Source organism: Varroa destructor, unplaced genomic scaffold (genome assembly GCF_002443255.2).
Source record: "Varroa destructor unplaced genomic scaffold, Vdes_3.0 BEIS01000006.1, whole genome shotgun sequence".
NCBI classification, from domain to species: domain Eukaryota; kingdom Metazoa; phylum Arthropoda; class Arachnida; order Mesostigmata; family Varroidae; genus Varroa; species Varroa destructor.
The window spans coordinates 19,549,797-19,570,002 of record NW_019211459.1 but is presented as its reverse complement, the minus strand read 5'-3'; the positions used below and the strand labels follow the sequence as shown (position 1 = coordinate 19,570,002).

General features: G+C 39.3%; 2 protein-coding genes and 1 long non-coding RNA gene across 24 annotated transcripts in view; 1 reads left to right on the top strand and 2 right to left on the bottom strand.

Annotated features, from left to right (window-relative positions):
* Positions 1-1,868: 1,868 nt before the first annotated feature.
* PpD3 (protein phosphatase D3) lies at positions 1,869-9,160 on the bottom strand. Of its 7 annotated transcripts, XM_086993775.1 has the most exons (8): positions 8,504-9,098; positions 7,935-8,146; positions 7,503-7,705; positions 5,970-6,211; positions 5,200-5,368; positions 4,014-4,619; positions 3,179-3,480; positions 1,869-2,958 (listed from the first exon to the last, which is right to left on the bottom strand). In XM_086993775.1, the coding sequence occupies exons 3-8, from the start codon at positions 7,567-7,569 to the stop codon at positions 2,905-2,907; spliced, it is 1,440 nt and encodes a 479-aa protein (XP_086849901.1). In that variant the 5' UTR covers positions 7,570-7,705; positions 7,935-8,146; positions 8,504-9,098; the 3' UTR covers positions 1,869-2,904. The 7 variants fall into 7 exon arrangements, with proteins under 7 accessions (XP_086849901.1, XP_022666106.1, XP_086849902.1 ...); XM_022810371.2 differs by lacking the exon at positions 7,935-8,146 and having other exon boundaries at positions 9,013-9,160; XM_086993776.1 differs by lacking the exon at positions 7,935-8,146 and having other exon boundaries at positions 7,503-7,708; positions 9,013-9,157.
* A 359-nt stretch (positions 9,161-9,519) lies between these two features.
* On the top strand, positions 9,520-18,826 carry LOC111252453 (uncharacterized). 15 transcript variants are annotated; one of them, XR_015330703.1, is made up of 7 exons: positions 9,520-9,827; positions 10,213-10,327; positions 10,581-10,697; positions 10,955-11,046; positions 12,457-12,878; positions 13,723-14,116; positions 17,975-18,826. It is a non-coding gene; the product is annotated as an uncharacterized LOC111252453 (long non-coding RNA). The 15 variants fall into 15 exon arrangements; XR_015330705.1 differs by having other exon boundaries at positions 10,267-10,327; positions 10,955-12,878; XR_015330702.1 differs by lacking the exon at positions 10,581-10,697.
* The window catches only part of LOC111252452 (uncharacterized), a 26,919-nt gene continuing 17,556 nt past the window's right edge, over positions 10,844-20,206 (bottom strand). For both annotated transcript variants that reach the window (XM_022810373.2, XM_022810372.2), the window contains exons 3-8: positions 18,545-18,613; positions 15,337-15,430; positions 14,981-15,160; positions 14,610-14,710; positions 12,798-12,929; positions 10,844-12,549 (exon numbers count right to left, since the gene is read on the bottom strand). In XM_022810373.2, coding sequence (XP_022666108.1) covers positions 12,427-12,549; positions 12,798-12,929; positions 14,610-14,710; positions 14,981-15,160; positions 15,337-15,430; positions 18,545-18,613 — 699 coding nt within the window. In that variant the 3' untranslated portion in view covers positions 10,844-12,426. The remainder of the gene's footprint in view (positions 12,550-12,797; positions 12,930-14,609; positions 14,711-14,980; positions 15,161-15,336; positions 15,431-18,544; positions 18,614-20,206) is intronic.

Below are 20,206 nucleotides of genomic sequence, written 5' to 3'. Positions count from 1 at the left end.
TGTTTTCCTACATTTTTGTTTTATTTACTCACCATAATAATAAATATTGTTTGTATATTCTCGTATAAAATTAATCAACGAAGAAACGACAGCTGTTACCCTTATATAATTACTATACGTTGAGGAGAAGTATTTTTTGGAGCAGGCCGGCCTCTAAGCCCTGGCAGTTTTTTGTAGTATCGACCCCAAACTGCGCATCGTCGTTTTTGGATCACGATTGAACCTTTCATACCTGATTGCTGCAAAAAATGGGTCATTGGACTCTCGCCTATTTTAATTGATGTAATTAGGGCTTAAATTGTAAAAAAATCGTCACACCACATATGAGCAATATTTAAAAAAAACACACCTTGTGGTGATGATTTGTTGCATCGAGATGCATTACAGCTCCAACTTTTGACGACAAGATCACACTACACTGTTCTGCTGATATGAATATACTGATATGTACATATAAAAGTCGATTTTGTACAAAATCCGGTTTGCTTTTACCACAGATGTACTCGTCTTGAGCATCATTTCATGATCAGGCCTGACTATTAGTAGCCATGTTTCGTTAAACAATCCCGTAGTGTCGTATATTATCCGTTACTTAAAAGAGACGTCCGGATATAACTGAAACTCTATGGCATGTCAAAATCTAGTTGTCTCTTTGAGAGAAAGTAATGCACTTCCAAAGAAAGAAATATTATTACTTAGAAACAGCTTGAACAATTCAGATATCCGTAATTTACAATATCCTTCAATAAAATATTTGTGGCAGTTGCATTTGTTTTATTTACGTTCTCTGCGTGTATAGATCCAAGGTATTATTTTTGAATCTATTTTCAACCATTATAATTTCAACTTTTACTTTCAGGACCTGTATATTTCTTCGAACTCCTGATGTTTCAATGGATTATACCGGATATCAAGAGCTGTCGTCTTTTTAGTATTAAAACAGTCGTTGCCTTTGAAGAAAGGCATGGATCATAGCTATTGCAATGGCTTGCACAGGCAAATCATCAGCAAGATGAATGACTCCTTTTTCGAGCACCGTTATATGGCTTGTGCGGTCTTGTGTATACAGTACAGCGGTCCTGAAGCGTCCCAATATAGAACCTCGGATAATGTGAAAAATAAAACCTATCAGAAACCGGTCTAGCAGCTTTCTGAACATAGCAGCCAGGAACCTAAAAAAAAGGGTAACCCTAAAACAACGGGGACAAATTACAGCGACCATATGTAAATGCGCGATTCTTTTCATTTCTCCATGTGTTTGTATGGCCATCAAAATTTACATTAGTTAATTTTATCGTCATCCTTGTCTGAGGTGTGGATTTTTACCTATAGATTACTATCGCTTTCTTTAAAGTAATTGATTTTTGTATATATAGATATATATATATAGGGTATGCCAGAAGCTTATGCATGCGTAATTCGTTTATTTAACGGTATTGCCTCATTTGTCGAGTGCTGAAAACAACTTTGTTCGACGGCATTCTCTGTTAATTATTCATATAGAATCGAAAATTGTGCAAGACGCTTTATAGCTGAGTCGCCGGTAGGGTCTGATTGGTAATGTTTAGAGCTGCACAAACCTCGTTCCAACGTTTTGCAATATGACACGCCATCTGTGCCGACAAAACGATAAAAAGCTAGCAACAACAGTATGAAAAAATGCTCTAAACAATTATTGTAAATGATAAAGATAAAGACAAGAAACAACGCATACAAATATCAAATTCGAACAAAATATTTTAAACACAGGTCAATGTAACTGAGCGGCAATACCCGATTATTGCCTTAACTTAGTCGCCCCCCTTTTCAACTCACACATAGTTAGCGATCAAGGCAGTAGGCCATGTAGGTAAATTAAAACGAACCGATCAATACGGTGCTCGGCCCAACGTTCCGTGCCACTTTATTGTGCACACTACTATATGCACGATCAATTCGCTCTGGTTTTTGTTCTAATCGCATGTTGGGGTTCTTCCGTATATCCTTTCCACATTCTCATAACGCCCACATCGTAAAATAGGACAACAACAGGCATGACAATATAACAGTTAAGCCCTTTTCGCCTCTTTGTCTTCCAATTTCTTGCTTTTTTTTATAGTGTCTCCCTTCTGGTTCTCTTATATTGTACTTCTTCGTCGCACCCCTGTAACTCCCCCTCCTCCCCATATAAACGTTCTCTCATTTACATTAGCTTCAGTTACATTCACATAAAGCCCATCAGTTCTTTGTGTTTGTCAAAAACGATAGATATATTATACCTATAAATACCCGATTCTTCGGACCTGTGTTCTCTGTTCAGCTACATCTGTTATGTTTTTTCTATTGTTATTTATTAATAATGTATTTTTTTTTTATTTAAGTTTAGTTCTATTTTTGTGTAAAACCGCCCAGCATTACTATTAACGTTTACCATCAAGGTGGTTTTAATCCTACAACGATTATCATTAATACTATTATCTTTCTCCTTTCTTTGTTACTCTTTTTCTCTATATATCAGTTCTTTCAAGACGATCGTGTAGTCCTAAGCGGTTTTCCTTGGATATAGATCGTAGATTCATCGTTTAGCAATCTTCTTGTCAACCAAAAAACCGCTGGGTGGAAATCGCTCACTGTCAAAACTTCCGTTTCTAGTCGAAACAGCCGAATGCTTTACCTCTAGATTATTATAATGGATTTCCATTTTAGACTTGCACTGCGGCTGGTCCTATTTCAATGGGCGAAATTCAGCAACGGACGACTGGGTTCCTCTAATCGTCTTGATCTATCTTCTCCTAATTTTAACGCTTCTATGGAAGAAACGTGTTTGCATCTTCCGCGTTCCAACAAGTCCACAATAACGTAGACCCTGACTTCAACATAGGCTGACTGAATGTGCGAACTCACGAATGGTCCGCTTGTACGACTCTAGAAGCTCATCAGGCTGGAGGCGTATGCCATTGGCCGAACATTGGGATGCGGCTATTAAGAGAGATAAATAATGCAAGAAGGTCAGTAAACGGTTTGTTTGACTAATACACACTATCCACACTGATTGGGCAAATTATTTATATATCAATATTAATATGCAGTACATTACATAATTTTAACGTTTCGTAGAGCACCAAGCGCTTGGTGGTTTACGGAGAGTTTCATATAGAGAAAGCTATTGGCGTCATAAAGGTAGCAGCATAAAACATACCACTGCTTCGTAAACAGTGTAGTTTGGCGTGAGATCATCACCACGTATAGTGATAAAGGCGCCTTTATTCCCCATCTGGTCACAATAATTAGGGGCCGAGAAGACGGTGATGCATTTGCCGTTGTGAGCCACTTCATATCCTTCCGGTTTCACTTCGTGTGAACGTATCACATATTCAAGACCATTTTCAAATAGGAAGCGGTCAGTAACATCCGGTCCAAATTGTATACCTACACCACGTTTCGAGGGTTGTCGGCCCGGCAGGGGTGTGGGGTCGGACCATAGCAGATCGCACATAATTCCTAGAAATAGAGTGACTTTTCGCTTTTGTAACGTAATCATCTAACGAACTGACACTACGATAGATGCACATTGAGTAAAAAACATATCAATTTTTTATATTTTGCGGTTTATTTTTGTTCATTTTTGTTGTCTCACAAAACGACGGTGTTAAAACACTTCTGCGATATGTTTTGCAGTAATTACGCTCTTGGCACCCAAAAAAAAGTTCTGTTACGTCATAGAGCAATTCGACATTACACTTTAATATTTGAATAACAGTAAAGTTTCTAAAGTGTGATTGTGCTAGCTTAACGATTTGCACTTCAGCTACCAAAGTATGCCATAGTAGTTTTTTCCTTTCTTACACAAATTAATGCATAAGCTTAGCTTTTCAAACAATACTGCCCAGCCACACTTGCTATGATATCTTTTAGCCCCTAATACCTTGAAGGTTTTATATATATATATATATATATATATATATATATATATATATATATAAGCTAAGTTATCAGTTTACCTTTTTCAATTTAGCTATTTTTATAGTACCAACCCGTTTCTGGAGGTTCACGGAACCTATCTGTTTCGCGAATGTCTTTCAGTGTGACGCCGTTGCTCTGGAAGAGACCGCCATGGGTAACGAACACTTTGTTGTTGATCACATGAGCTAGCGGGATACAGCAAAACACTTCGGTGAACAGCTGCGCCATATGGTCCGTGTATTTCGAACGTACTTCACCCTCAAATCCATACATTTGATTCATCGTATGGCTCTCGTGGTTCCCTCGTGACATATAGAAATGACTTGGATAAAGCAACTTATAGCCAAACAGTGTCAGGATGCACTCGACTGAGAATGAGCCACGATCGACGAAATCGCCGTTGAACAGGTACGGATTGGTCTCAGAGGGTGGACCATTTAACTTGAAAATATTCAGCAGATCATAGAACTGACCATGGATATCGCCGCAGATGGTGAATTTGCTGCCAGCAGGAACTTCAATGTCAACTAATGTCGGCTGTTGTTCAAAGTATTTTTTTATCAGAAGGAGCATTTTGTACGCATACTTTCGATGCAACTTCTTTTGCTTTTCAAGAGTGTCAACTAAGGCGTCCATAAACTCCACTGTGACTTGTCCATCATCTCCGAGGTGTGGACCTACAAGTAAATGGCATAAATTATGTAACAGACGCATGAAAAAACAACAGCATCAATAGCAAAGAAATCCATCTTATATTAACGTGTTGAAATAAATAGAAAAAAAGCTAGCTTTTCTAATTAACGACGATCGAACTAAAATCGGCGCAGTCGCGAATGTATAGTACGTGTACTATCGCTGCAAAACTAACTTAAGTGTCCTCAGCGCTGCTTGCACCTGAAATCATGCTAGCATAACAATTAATAATTCGGTTGTTCGATAGATATATTGGTTATCTATCGCATAACTTGATTCCATAGATGTTGTAAAATAGGCACAGCTCCACGCGGACACTTCATGGAAGGACTCAGAACAAACGAACATCAGGGTCGTCCAAGGTACATGACTCGACATCGTTTCACTATTTAAATGAAACGGTGCGGATATCCGGAGAAAACTGAGGAATCGTGATGTGGGTTGTATTAGTTCTGCATTTAAATAAATGGTGCAGTATCCGAAGAAACTGAATGATCGTGATATGGATTCACACTAAAACTCGTCTAGGGAGTATGCTGATGCAGAATCGCTAACGACCCTTACCGTCATAATCATCATCAACGGTCATTGTATTGAGATCGAAGCTGTCTGCAACACTCCTTCTGACCTCTTCTACCCGGATGGCATTTTCGAATGCCAACCGTTGCACGATCTTACGGCATTCGTTGCAGCGTTTCTTTGCATCCAAATCCGACGGACACGCCCCGCACACCTGAAGTGAGACTATCGCCAATATAATAACGATTTCTTCAGCGTTTATTAACAGTCAATCAACTACTAATTTATTTCTATTGATATAATGCTTAGGTAATACATGCGAATGCCAGTCGCTATGTGGGTTACAAATGTATCCCATTCTTTATATGAATATTGATAGATATTAATGAGATCTGTCGGCTAGGTAGCTCGAATAGCTAAACCTCTGCTTGAGAAAGCCGGCCGTCGTTAGTTCAAGCTCCGTCAATGCCATATATGATACGACAAATGTGACTAAATGAAGAAACAACATATGTATCGATATAATAAAACACACGACAAGAGACGACTCTTTTGATCACGGTTGTATACGCAGACCGCGTAGACAATAACGAATATTACGGAGATATGGTATATGTAACTCTAAAGTCTGGACGCAACTTAAACTGTGAGAAGTGAGAATAATTTTAGGAGATTTAATTTGACGCCAAATAACTACAGTTAGCATAGCATATCTTTGATAAACCAAACAGCAAGGTGAGTAACGAAGGTCACTCGACCGGGTATTAGTAATAGCACGAAGAGTCAATGAACGTAGAAGACGAAATATCACTCACAGCTTCGAGGTCTTTTAAAGCCAATTTAAATTTGCCTAATGACATATACGCTAACGCCCTTCGATAATAGCCCTTAACGTAATTCGAATCTATTTGAATGGCTCTATTCGCGTCCTCGAGGGCATAACCGAAGTTTTCTAGCCGAAGGTGAGCGAAGCTCCGATTGCCGAATAGAACCGCTTTAGTAGGATCCAGTTCAATCGCTTGATTGTATAACTCGATTGCGCTCGCAAACTCTTGTTCTGTAACAGAGCACGACGAAAAAACATGAGTGAATCGTTCAATATTATCGATATATTTACAGTTTTGCCATGTACTTCGCCGTGGATGTGTGTGTGTATAATAATAATTCATCATTAACTTAATAAATCATTTTTTGAAGAACTCATTAAGCATACTTAAGAGTTTCGGTACAAGATCCGCATACTCTAATGACACTCATTGGCAACAATTTCTGTAGCTGTGATTCGCGTTCATGATGATGAGGACACGACTTTGGGGAAAGCACGCATATAACAAGCGTTTGTTACGATCTATCAGGATCGCTTCTTACCTTACTACAGACAATCGAAAAACAGAGCAGAAAAGAAACGCATGCTTCAATAATAATTATAAGCTTTCTATATTCATATAAAGTGCGATGGTATCAGAAAACAGTGAAACAATATATGAAAAAAGGTACAAAACGGTCTTCATTTTTCTAAACTATAATCGATATTTCACTTCTTTATTGCTTGGTTATATAATGCTATATTGGTGCACTGGAAAATCAGTTGTACATATTTCATAGGCTGTCATATCCGCAGTTCGGGAAGTAGTTATTTCTCAAGAATCATGTATCGCAATGTTATTGCTGGCGGCTAAACACGATATCGGCAGTCAGTGTTTTCCGCGAACTTCAGACAAGTAAATACGGCAGCGGCGATTTCATTTCAGCGCAGCGCAACAGTTCGATGGAACTGTTAGCGACGGCCTCACCACACAGGGCTTTGAGGCCTAAATCACCTGAGTGATCACCTAAACTTGACAACATTTATTATCTCATAGTCATGTTATTAAAAAAATTTAAGCAATTCGCTACAAGTTACTGAGGTTTGTAATTACTGTTTTTTTTTTTCACGATGGAAGGTCGCATATAACACGAATCATTCTAGTGAATGCATTGAGCTATATTGCAGCTGTTTTCGATGGACTCGTACTTTATAAGACATTTCCGATGAGAGAAAACACCATTGATGACCTAAACGAGAAAACAACGAGTGCTGGGCTAGGAAATGTGTCAAATGTTGAGCAGGCTCTTCAGCTTAGTCGAGACGATTTGACCTCTTCTATAGTACTAATGTGAATCGATCGATAAATGTAAATATATTAAGGTAGCACTGCTATGCAAATAAAGATTATAAAGTGAGTGAAACACCAAAGACAACTACTGTACTGCAGTTGCAAACGCCTCTTGCGTAGTGTTTCCGCATATGACGAAAAATAGCACAATGGTGTAATGAGTCATTTAATCTAACCACTGATTTGACTTACTTTTGAAATGTTCATTTGCTTCCTCCTTAAGACGCAATGCTCTCTGCTCTTTCTCGGCTTCATCCATCTTTTATCCCGCACAGTTCTGTTGTTATCTGCGTTACCGGGATGAACCTGTCGAGCTTACGATAACGCCACACTGAGATCGCGAACTTCTGACAGATTATACGTGCGGGCAGCAGGCGGATTTCGATAGATGTGTACTACTTGTGACAAGGAAAATAAAGAATGGCGCATAATAATGGCAAAAGTAAAAAAAAAAAATAGGTAATCCTGTGAGCAAGCCAAATGAGTTCTACCTAAACAACACGGGTAATAATAGCCGCAGGGCCACATTCACCAGGAATACCACGCAAGGTTCATCAGAAATCACTATAACACCAGCAAAAAGGACTATGCAGGGTATTCTGGCTATACTGATATCGGACTTACTGAGAAAGAAAAATTTCACAAACAACAAATTGTAAGAATCACTTCACGTCGCCTAGCTCGTAGAATCAACTGTGCGCTCGAGCCACATGTGCTGAGGGATGTCTTTATCTACTTCTTAGCATTTATGTACCGCGACACCAACAACTTCAACGATCTCGACACGTTTATCGTTTCTTGCAGCAGCGAACCCTTAACGCGATCTCACGGTCACCCTAATAAGAAGTTGATTAGAATTTTACTTTAAAAATACCTTTGCACCGCTTGCAGCTGCTAGCCCGGCTCGGTCTTCCTTATCTCCCTACCTTTAAACTGTCCCTAAAATCCGCCACCCCCCACTATGACTAAGCTACACAACACAACAAATGTACGAACAAGTGCGAGATGTTGCGGTAATTGGATAAGCTGGCGCGTGCGTTTTCGTAGCAACGGCTATAGCAGGAACATTGACAATCGTCTGTTCTTTTTTGATCGGCGCCAGACAGCTAGAGGCGGCTGCAGCGCCAATCGAGCCACTTACTTAAACCGGGACGTACACAAACGGTCACTGAGAGGTACGCAGAAAAACTTACGTCCCGTCGGTCGGACAACTGTCGCAGCTGTCGTTGACCCTATAATTCCTACGAATTCACATAAGCTGTTGCTAGCATGTATCTGTAGCTGATGCTATTCTTGGTATTGCTTGCTTTTCACAGTTGAATGGTTCCCGTTTTTCTCCCTATATTGCCTTCTTCTGTAACCTAGTTTTCCGGAGGTTCCCTCGAGTTGCAAAGTCGTTCGCCGTATTCAGCGAGTAGGCTCACGAGAACAGTGGGGATTTCACGCGCCCCTTAAAAACCTCAGCCACTTTCTAGCGGTGTGAAACAGCGGCTTTTGCGATGGTCGGTTAAGGATCCGCAATAGTAATAGTTGTAGCAGCAGCAGCAGTAGAAGTAGATATTCTAGAAGTAGGCAGCTCGACGAAATCGAGACTGATACACATAAGTACACGCACACACAGGGGCACTGGACAGCATAAAGAGATAGACGAACCGGACAGTGGGCCAGTTAACAATACTAGAAATACTGATCGGTCACTCACTCAGACAGCCATTCAGCCAAAGGCGTACAGATAAACGAACAAATTAGTCAGTGACTGCGACGGCAAGCGGCTTAACGAACTCAAAACACAACGCGGTCAATCAACAACTGCACGACCAACTGGATCATGGAGTGTTAAACAAGCCGCTCTCTCCACGGCTAAGATCACATGGGAGAGGCTGGGTTGTTGTTGAGAGTGCCTTTGCAACCGGCGGCTTCTGCTGCTGGGGCTGTAGCTGTTCCTAAGAAACTGGCTGCTACGGGTTGCTGCTGCCGCTGCTGCCGCGCCCTGTCCTGTGTTCCATTCGATTTTGTAGCGGTAGCAGCGGTAATTCGAAGCGAGCTGCATTAGCAGTCGTACGACACCTCGACCAGCGATATCTCCAGCAGGAAGATAGCAGATGTCAGCATTATAGAACACGACGATGAGAGCAACTGATACGGCGTCTGCTAACTAGACAACAACAGCAGCATCAATAACAACAACAACAACGAGAGCCAATCGAGAGGGAAACACGATGTGAGGACACGATGCGCGCCGCGTGAGATGACTTAGCCAGCTGGCGCCACCCGCTCTGGTTAAATGCAGTGTAAGTAGACAGCGAAAGTTTCGTCTGCTGCTTGGTTAAGCTCGGGCATTCTGCTAGAAATTGTGCTTCGCGGCAAATCCGGTCGAGTGATTCAGCACTATAAAATGTCGATTTTTAGTAAAACTGCGATAGAACAGCTAAATTTGCTATATGGTGATTAAATGTTAAAAATAAGGGAGAGTACTCAAACCCGTCATATACTACATTAGCTGTGTCGGTGAAGCAAGTACGTATGATATAGCAATTAAGGACCCGCTGCCGGGATGTCGAGAATGTTTGACATTTGTATGATGCTTTAATTTCGTGAATATAGCTTTTGTCGCGTAAACACAAATGTACATTCTGAATAAGTTACTCAATATGCTTTCTACCATGAGTAGTGCGATATCTTCCTTTTTTTCCGATAATTTGGGAAGTGTACTTAGAGTGAAATTAGAAATACGTATATAGATGTCCCAGGTAAGGAGCCGAGTAAATAGAACAAAAAAGTAAGGCTTTTTCAGAATCGCAGGCTTTTTCCTAATATTTAGCTTATATAAGATGGTCAGCCCCCTTTCTTTCGAAGCACAACGGCTATAAAATGCGGAATCATGTTATATATTTTATTAAAGTGGAAAGATTTGTTTGGAGTTCGACATTACTCTTCTTCTGGCATCCTCAAACAGACACGGAGCGTAACAAATTCACTAGCCGCAAGAAACGATTAGCCGGACTATTTCGAAAATAGTAGGTGAACGTATTATGCAAGCTCTATGAATTATTGCATGCTGTTTATTTGCATAGAATGGTCATACTGTAGTTGATTTGGGCCTCTTTCATTGTCCAAAAAGGTTTAAACCTTTTGCTAAGGATAAACTGTAGTCGTACTTTCAAAATACTTGTTGCTTCATTGCCATTTTTTATTAGGGATTTCTTAGCCAGTAACCGTATGACTAACAGAACAATAAGATTATCGTAACAATTTTTTTGTTAACTTTAGCTAACATCCGTTAGCTCACAAATTCCAGTATTTTATTAAACAGCATATAGCATTTTTGGACAAATGCCTTGATGATTTTCAACGCAGATATGAAGAAACCTATACAAATCGTAAAATGTAAGTAAAATGCAATTCACTAGAGCTAGATTCTTGTTGAACAATTGGTTTCAAAGATTTCCTCTTAACTCTGCTAAAGCTTGTCGACTTTAGTTTCTCCTATGTATTTTTTTTCGAAAATTGCCTATTGAATTAAAGACAAACTCTTCGCGATCAGTTAATATCACTGTGATCATTTATTTATTACTATTACACCGTGAATTGGTGTATTAATATTACCCACTATGCTAATAACCTTAGCTATTCTTTTCCCTTAGATACGAATGTTCGCGCATCAACTAACGAATTTCTCTCAGGAACGGGAACTTCTTAAATGTGTTCACGCACGTTTATAATATAGATGATACCGGTAATTTCGCCCCCCACTTATAATATGCTTTTATGAAAACGGAACAGGGTAGCGTAACTAACGCGATTCGCTAACCGAATGATCATGAATTTCTATCTGCCGTTGTCGTTTACCTTGAGACGAAAATGTATCTTATGAGAGCTGATTTGGTACTTTCATAGTTATATGGGTTATACGTGTTTCTACAAGTACGGGTCTATTAATTATATTGCAGAATTATCTTAATCTTTAACATTTATCAAATGTACCTGATAAGTATGGCGCGAAATTTTTTTGTTGTTTTATACCATCTTAGGATTATATAACTTCATATGATTCACCCATAACGGATCAATATGATCTGTTTGAAAATATCTAGGACAGATAACAATAAGCCAAGTTAATAACTAGCGGTTTGTGAAGTTGTACTGAGTATTTTTAGTGTGTCAAGTTTTCTTTGCAGATACGACTATAGAATACTAATTGGTTCATGTCGTGTAAAAATGAACAATTTGATTCTTATGATAATAAACGTAATATCAAATGGTATCAAGTGGTGAATGTAAGTTCACAAAAACAGATCATGCGCGAAAAAATAGTTACTGGAAAATTGGATGAACCTTTTACTATAACAAACTAGTAGAAGTTCCTGAAATTTAAGTCTACTTTTATTCGCATGCAACCGTCAGAGAAAGCTTACATTGTCTCCCTTGAGAGTCAAGCGGCCTTATAAAACTATGCCAAAGTGTAACTTAAAGCTTAAATTATATTGACTGAAAACAAGTTCATCAGGTGCACAAAAACTTCCTGTGGACAATGTTCAAGCGGAAATATCGAAGATACCATGCATTTTTGTAGGCTTCTGGTTTACTTCAATGGCAGATGGCGGCATCTAAACTATATGTTCGGTGGCTACTAGGACGTAACTTAAATGGTTAGCTTAGCTAGACGGTACAGCTGTGATCAAGATTTTTTTATAATTGAATGAAACACGTTTTGTGACTGATGAAAATAATTCATTGGTTAGTTATTATCTTATGTAGTGTATGGGAGTGGTGCCTTTTATAGTAATTAAACGAAACTGTTTAATTAATAACAACAAAAAATTAGATACTGCTAGTTAATTTTCTTCGTAGGTACCGTGATCAGTGCAGGAAACTTGTGAGTCGGTACTTTTTCCCGGCATTATCAGTAGTTTCCATTAGGTACCATAGAAACAAAAGCCGTGATATCTCCTTAGCTAATAGCTGACCATTTGTTTGTACGTTAATCCTTTTTATCGCTACATTTATATAGAGCAACTCGAGAGTATTTGACCTTATGCAACGATGGTGAACAACTAGACATCGGGATGCATTAATTATGCTTGTAGTACAGTGACATATGAAAGGAGGCTTCCGTTCAATAATAGTTATGTATATTCCGTTCAAGGATGGCCGAGCCTTGAGCCTTCCTGTATCGCCGACGTCGAAGGCCGTAATCTCGCGACAACAGAGGAGCAACAACGTGTGAGCAAGAAGTTCTCTGAAATCGATGCATAATTATCAATCTGAGCTGTTAAAACAATTGCTCGATGATAATCTACTGTTAGTATAGCGGGGCACGCAATAAGCAAACCTATAACAATAATAACATATGCCTCACAAACAAAAGCATTGACGATTCCTATGTTATTTATGCCAGCGAAAAATATATGGTTGCATAAACTGGAGCGATTTATATATGCACAATATACGTGACGTTTTAATGTACGTTAGATCACAGATGTGTACCTTAGAAGCTGCCGCGTGAAGAACTCCATATCCTCTGGAGGACGTTACGATGGGCGGATGATGGACCGCTTCAATCGCTGGGTGAGTCGTAACGATCGGTGGAGGGGCGGCGACACGCGGCGCCCCTGCGACCTGAAATCGCATGTTTAAGATATATATATATATAACTTCGATGGAAAATTAAGTGGAACTTAAATTTGCTCATAGTTGACGGTGTCATTAACTATGCGAACCTTTTTTGGAAAATAGGGATAACACAAAAGGAGGTCACAGTTTTAAGCTCAAACTCTATCACATACAAAGATCGGGCAGGCAAATCGAGAAGCAACGAAACGCGATGTTTATGTTCGCAGTGTTCAGTTTATGTTAATTCTTCATTCTCTGGATGAATCAGATTAGTGGGCCTAATGACCGTTGAGAATCGAGACCGGTTTCATTGAAAGTCAATTTACTTTGAAATTATCGCTAGAGGTAAAACCGCCTCTTAAAAATAATGGCTAAGAAAACACTTGTAACGAAGTTATTAATTGACGAATAAATTGATACGTTTAAACCTCCATGTTACTGTAATGCATACCTTGGAAAATAAGGATAAAATAAAAATAAATTCTCAAGTAGTTTGATGGATGGTAGGACAACCGCATGCCCTAATTGCTTGTGATCGTGACAAACAGTACTTACCTGCAATAACAACCTACTAGGTATTAATTATAAACACCTAGTTCCGAAAAGGTGCGTGCTTCACTTCACTTCACTTTTAACCTGTTCGAGCGCACCCAGCTCATAAAAACAAGGTTACGGGGTCTTTTCACTGCATGTATACACAATAATTAATATACGAAAGCCTATCTATTTCTGGTGACAGGATATTCTGCACCCCATTAACCAAAGACTACGCGTCTGTCACTTGTATCATTTGCCACAGTCTTCCATCGTCATATGGGATACAATGATGTACGATTCGGGACCGCCTTCGAGCGTTTCGTGTAATACATGTCGTACAAGCTCTGATACCCTGCTGAAGTAAATGGGCCGACAAAGCGGAGTTCCTCTTGGCCTTGTCTTTCTTACGCCTACTTAACAGACGTCGTATATTTAATGCTGTGCTAAGCTAGCTGGTAAAATGTACGTATCACAGAAGATTGACAGCTTTTACAGTAAAAATAACGACTGCAAAAAACAGACACGAAAATCGGATGTGCATCACGTGCACACACGTATACACAACGGATAGCATGTGTCAGATCACGATCGACCAGAGCTGACTTGGTGGGGGTACAAACACCAGTCGGGACGCGTACATCGGAAGGAAACACAGGGTGAGTCATGTGTGTGTGTTCGTAATCAAAATTCACTCTTTATGCGTGGCCGTAAAAGCGTTATACCTATCCCCTAACTGTGTCCCTAATACACTTAAACTCACGAAAGAGATCTAGATTTGAAGATACGCTTCGTTTGAGAGAGAAAATCAATTTTCTGAAACAACGCCTTATGGCTGCACTGGACATAAAAACGCCGCGCATTTGTCTAATCTATTATGGGTGTTGGGTGTAATCAATGCACATTATGAAGGTCTTAGATCGTTAGAAACCCACAGCCGATAATTCGAAAATAGCGATTGTAAAAGCGAAGCGTTGATCGAAATATATAGGCATTGTTAAAATGTCTGCAGCACATATATAAACAATCATTTTTTTACGCACATCAACTTTTCCATACAAATTTCTCCGTAACTGGCAATTTTCGGCCGAAACGTAGCTCTAAAAGGACGATCCCGTTGATAAGTGGAGATTATGAATGTATTTACGTTACCTTTGGAAGTTCGATGGGTGTCTTTACCACGGCCGACTGTATGTGAAGTGGTTCATATGCCGCGAGAACAGGAGCGGCACTTTCCGTCGCGATCAGCGGAGCTAAAATATTTAGATAATATCAGCAGAGTAGTTTGCCTAATTATATTGTAGCACAGGGCACGACCTAAGAGATATTTAACAAAGCATCATTCACCGCGATGGCTACAACGCGAAAATCTGAATATCCGAGTTTTAAATTTAAGCCACTTCACGTGTGCCTTAGTCCAGTAGGCAAGCACGTACGTGCAACACGTTGCTTAACGGCAGTACCAAACGTTGAAGTCAAAACATGTATGTCGAATATTATTGTATGTTAACAGCTGCTTTTACCATAGTCAATTTCATGTTGGGTTAGTGGTCGTCTTCGGCGACTGCTAGCGGTCAGCGAAGCAGGGGCAAATCTATGCGAATGAGCGGAGCCTTCGTCCGAGTATGGCGAGGCGATTACCGCTGTCCCCGTGGCGGAACCGGCCGTTCCTGGCTCGTTGGTCCGCACAACGACGCGGAAACCTGCGGAAATAGGCACAATATGATACACTTAGAAACGACACACGTCCTTAATGTGCAAACTTTGCCTTTTCGCAAATCTGCTGATCGAAGCCGCTTTATTAAATAAACTTCTGAAATTATCGTTATTATTATGTAATCGAAAAATTGAGCAAATCCAATCTGTTTAACAAACAAACCGTGTTTGTCCGCAATATATTCCACGTATCTTTTACGTCCATCCGCCTCAGTAATCGTATAACCCCCTCGTTTATTGCCAAAAGCATCTCCAATCTAAAAGAGAAACAAAATTGTGGGAATTTTCAGTCGGGAGAAGTTATTCTAGACGTACACTGCCTGAAGTACAATCAGCTTATTATATTAACATCTATATAACAAAGACTAGTACGTCTCTTTTTTCTTTTTGTTAGAAGTATTAAATACATTTTGAAAAATTTCGTCCAGTTTGCAACTCTCAGAATTTGTCAGGATATCATCACAAACATAATATTGTGTGACATTAACTATCTATGTGTGACCTGAAAATATGCCGAATGATTCTGTAATTGTTTACCGCTCTATTAACTAATGCTGCAAGTGTAGTTATAGCTAAGACATCCAAATCCTAAAGGATCTCATTTAGGATATAACCCCTACATTATAAACACTTCTGCAGAAATTGGTCTTCCTTGGAAGTGTTACTATCGGCAAATGTTGAGGATCTGTTTCCCATATTATCGGTCTGTTTTTCTAAGGACCGATATGTATTAAATAATTCTGCTAAATTGTCAATCGAGTTATTTAAACTACAATGTACTCCTTCCACATGCGTGAATCTGAAAAAAGCAACAAACTTCACGAGTCCCCCAACTGTTCCAGTGGCATAGACTAGCATCCGAAATAATTCGGGGTCGATACCGCTGTCGTAACGACTGATTGCATCTGTGGTGGCTGTGAGGACCAGGATTCTGTGACGATTTCGATTCAATTTAATATGAAGCTGTGAATCATATCTGTGGTACGCCGGACCTTGATTGCAATATGAATGACAAGTGGTGGATTGAGGTTTATGTAAAGCGAACTGGCATCATCACGAATGCTGTCAAGCTTCAGCAAGCTGATAGCCAGATGCTTTTAAAAATTTAATAAAAGAAGAGATTAATAAATTTCAGCTGTTCTTTCGCTGAATTTAGCCATCCAAATGTGTCGATCATGGCAGAGATAGCAAAAATCACAGATTGAATCTGGCTTAAGAAAAATTAAATGTGATATTCACACATATAATGCGGATTCGCATACGGATCCAAGGGTGCAAATAAGACATTATGTCATCGGATTATTCTATACAGAACAAGTGATTTATATGGATTATGGCTAGCTAGCCAGATGTTTATATTTTGCGCCCCACGACGGTTTCTTTGGCCCTAACGAAGTACGCGTTAGGATATCCGAACTATAAACTATGGAACTATAAAAATGGAATATTGGATTAATAGTAACAGCTTCGCAAGATTTATAATGTGCATCAGATAAACCAGCTATTTAACAATGTCACTTCGTTTAAAAATTTACATGCTTATATATATATATATATATATATATATATATATATAGCACAAAATGTAAGCATCTGGCTAGCTAGCTATATATTAACCTATATATATATATATAACCCATATAAATCACTTGTTCTGCATAGAATAATACGATGACATAATGTCTTATTTGCACCCTTGGATCCGTATGCGAATCCGCATTATATGGGTGAATATCACATTTAATTTTTCTTAAGCCAGATTCAATCTGTGATTTTTGCTATCTCTGCCATGAGAGCCACATTTGAATGGCTAAATTCACGGAAAGAACAGCTGAAATTTATTGACTTCTTCCTTTATTAAATTTTTAAAAAAATCTGGCTGTCAGCTTGCTGAAGCTTGACAGCATTCGTGATGATGCCAGTTTGCTTTACATACGTAAATTATATATATACATATATATATATATATATATATGTATATATAATAACGCTTTAAGCAGATTAGCCTAAAACATAATTAAATTGTTTTATCCTAAAACATAATGGAACGGTTAACGAAGTGGAACGTAATTAAAACTGAAATCAAAAAGCGGCGTTTTTGGCAAACATAGGCCACGCTGGAGCTATGGATTAAGTAACTGAACACTAGATGCGCCTGTTACGTTACGAAAAGGACAGAAAAGAAAAACGTAAAGGAACCTTACAAAATCAGTGAAATCAATGAAATGATCAGTGAAATCAAAATAATTCCGATTTTCTGTTTCAAACTTACATAGAAACAAATATAGGTAGAACACACAAAATGCTCAATAACAATAACATGTTTTATAACAGAAAAAAGAACGATTCTCGTGCTGCGTAACGCTGTGCGTGATTTCAATAATCAGAACCAGCCAGTGATTAAGTGTCAATACTCGGCTCAGAGCGCGTTTTTTTTTTCTAACTGCTTTACATCCGCACCGGCAGATGGTGGAAATTGTTGTTTAATCAAACAAAAACAGGTTAGTTCTAGCAATTGTTTACATATGTACGTCAACAGCCACCGTGTCAAAAGCATTTCCCTATCTTTTTGTCCCTATTTTGGTTAAAGTTTCCTACCTTTTTTCTGTACCTGTATTTTAGAATTAGTCGTACTTCGTTATTCGTCTGGTTAGAAAGCGCCAGATCTCTGTGTCATATTTATGTATTTTTAGAATATTTATATTGATACTGGAAGGTTAATCAATTCCGTTATCATTATAATCATATTTTATTGTAACAATTATTGACATGTATCCTATATGGCTTCACTTGCATTATAGGATGCTTCAATAATGTGAACTTATGGCGGGACGATGGCTTGGGGTACGTGTAGCATCCTTTTTGAGTATGATTAAATGTAAATTCATCCGTCCTAAACCAATTTGCTTTTTAACATCTAATGGCAGTTATTGATCATAATTGTTACCTTCTTGTGTACAAGCAGGAGGTTGATCGACTGTAGGGAAAAGACTCATGTCACCCTCAGCCAATGCGGATCGCTGAAGGTTGAGCTTTTGGTTGACCAAATAGCCATTTTCACGCCGTACCCAGTTATCGTTCGTAGGCCGAAACTTCAACGTGTACCTCGTTTCTAAAGATCGACTAATTATAGTATTACAAAAAGAGGAGAATCTCGACTTTACCTGAGTTGATGCTCCTTATCAGCCACGTGGTGGACCCACAGCGACCTAATTCTTCCTTGGAAACCACAGGTATTCTTCGCGACTTTACGATGCTCTATTACCATAGCAGATTATATTTTTTAATTATATCTATTTGCACTGCCTACACACGTTATACCTGCTTGCCACAGCACAGACACCTCGCAATGACCTGTCAATATCGCTTACCTCCCAGCGGCCATTTGATGAACCCCACGGGTCAGCGATGTTGTAACTGAACACATAGTTTCCATGGTCCTGGAAAATTGACAGTACAAGATGAAAAAAAAAAGGAAAACATCGACGATTAATTACGCTGTCAACGATAGCAATAACGATAATACAGGTATCAATAAATATGTAACTGATTCGCATTTAACATCTTCCTAAATAAAACAACCGACGCGAGAGAAGCTCCATACTCGTTGAATACTGGACGTTTGAAGCTTTCCGGTCGGACGACAGGTTGGATGATGCTGTGTACTCTTTCTTCGATATGTTATTTTAGAGTCGATACGTTTTCACTTCTATTTGGTCAGACGTAAAATGCTGCGGTGTTAGATTGAAAAAGGGACTCATTCTAGTCCATTAGAGGACGTCTTTCAGAAAGATGAGTTGACATTAGCTAGCGGGAATATTTGGCGGTATCGCTATTTTATGGTTACTGCTTACTAGAAAAAGAGAAAAAAAAAGAGTTAATTCAGCCGTTGACAGTTCTATTTTTGGCAGATAATAAATATTTTATTTAAAATGAACACCAATACCAGTCTATTGTGGTCAATAAATATCACTAATGAAAACTATCATGTTCTAAAGGGTTGTGAAAATGCCCATATGTATAGAATAACTGTGTTCCCTCTCCATGTAATTTATAGAGGTACCTGCAGCAGTTCAAAGTCTGTAAACCAGAGTAACTTATTTTATTTACATGTAAATTGTTTGATTTAAGGCTATTACATTAGATAGTGAATGGTTACATCATCGCCGGTCGTCATCATGTTCTGCTTTCAATAGTTGTTCCAAAATCGCATAGGTCTTCCTGCGTATCCCTTTCTACGATCGGGTAAGGCCAGTTGTAAGGAAAATCCTTTGTAATGCTCTCGACGCCATCAAGAATCACTGCTTAGTTACATGCAGGAGTCTTTACGCTTCACCTTCAGAATTGTATTGTTTGTTGTTATTCCACGTTGTATTTTCTATTGAGGCCCTGGCTGGCAGGACCTTCCCATTTAGTCGTCTTGCGTAAACGAGCGATTTCTAAAAAAAGCTCCAGCTACTGCTCCTTGATTTGACTATGCGTACGGCCTGCTTTGTGTGAATCATTTTTGAACCACGCCTTGTCCACCGTTTGGCCCCTAACGACAGGTTTCCTTCTTTCCTATCAGCGGGAGCCAGCTGTCTATATACATATATAACTACTGCTAGTTCTGTTTTCGATAAAGGTTTGTGATGTCTCTCACGCGATTTGACGATGGTAACAGCATCAACGAAAGAATGACTCAACACCTGCGATACGAGCGTTTGATGATCGTAACGGCTGCGGCGCTAACGTTAATATCAACGTCAATGTTGTAGTACTTCGTAAATTTGCGCTCCTGCAAGCTTGCCATAACGTTGCCGGCAAATACATATAAACGTAGACAGTAACAACGGCCAAGTTAACAGTTATAGCGTTGTCCACTCTTTCTGTGCGAGCTTCTGTTCTGTGTGTGCTTGTGTTGGTGTATTCGCGCGCGCGCGCGTGCGTGTATGGGCATGCGCGAATAACGAATTCACTCCACCCCACCCCACCCCACTTTCTATCCCCTAGATAGGTTCGCTTACCCCGGGGTCTTTCCCTCTCGGTCACAT

What these genes read in the sequence shown, in the direction of transcription:
- PpD3 (XM_022810371.2), bottom strand. Translation starts at nt 7,569, where the DNA reads ATGGATGAAGCCGAGAAAGAGCAGAGAGCATTGCGTCTTAAGGAGGAA. An exon ending in CTTTAAAAGACCTCGAAGCT is followed by an intron (nt 5,369 to 5,969) that starts GTGAGTGATATT and finishes GTCTCACTTCAG; the next exon opens with GTGTGCGGGGCGTGTCCGTC. An exon ending in CGTTGATGATGATTATGACG is followed by an intron (nt 4,620 to 5,199) that starts GTAAGGGTCGTT and finishes ATTTACTTGTAG; the next exon opens with GTCCACACCTCGGAGATGAT.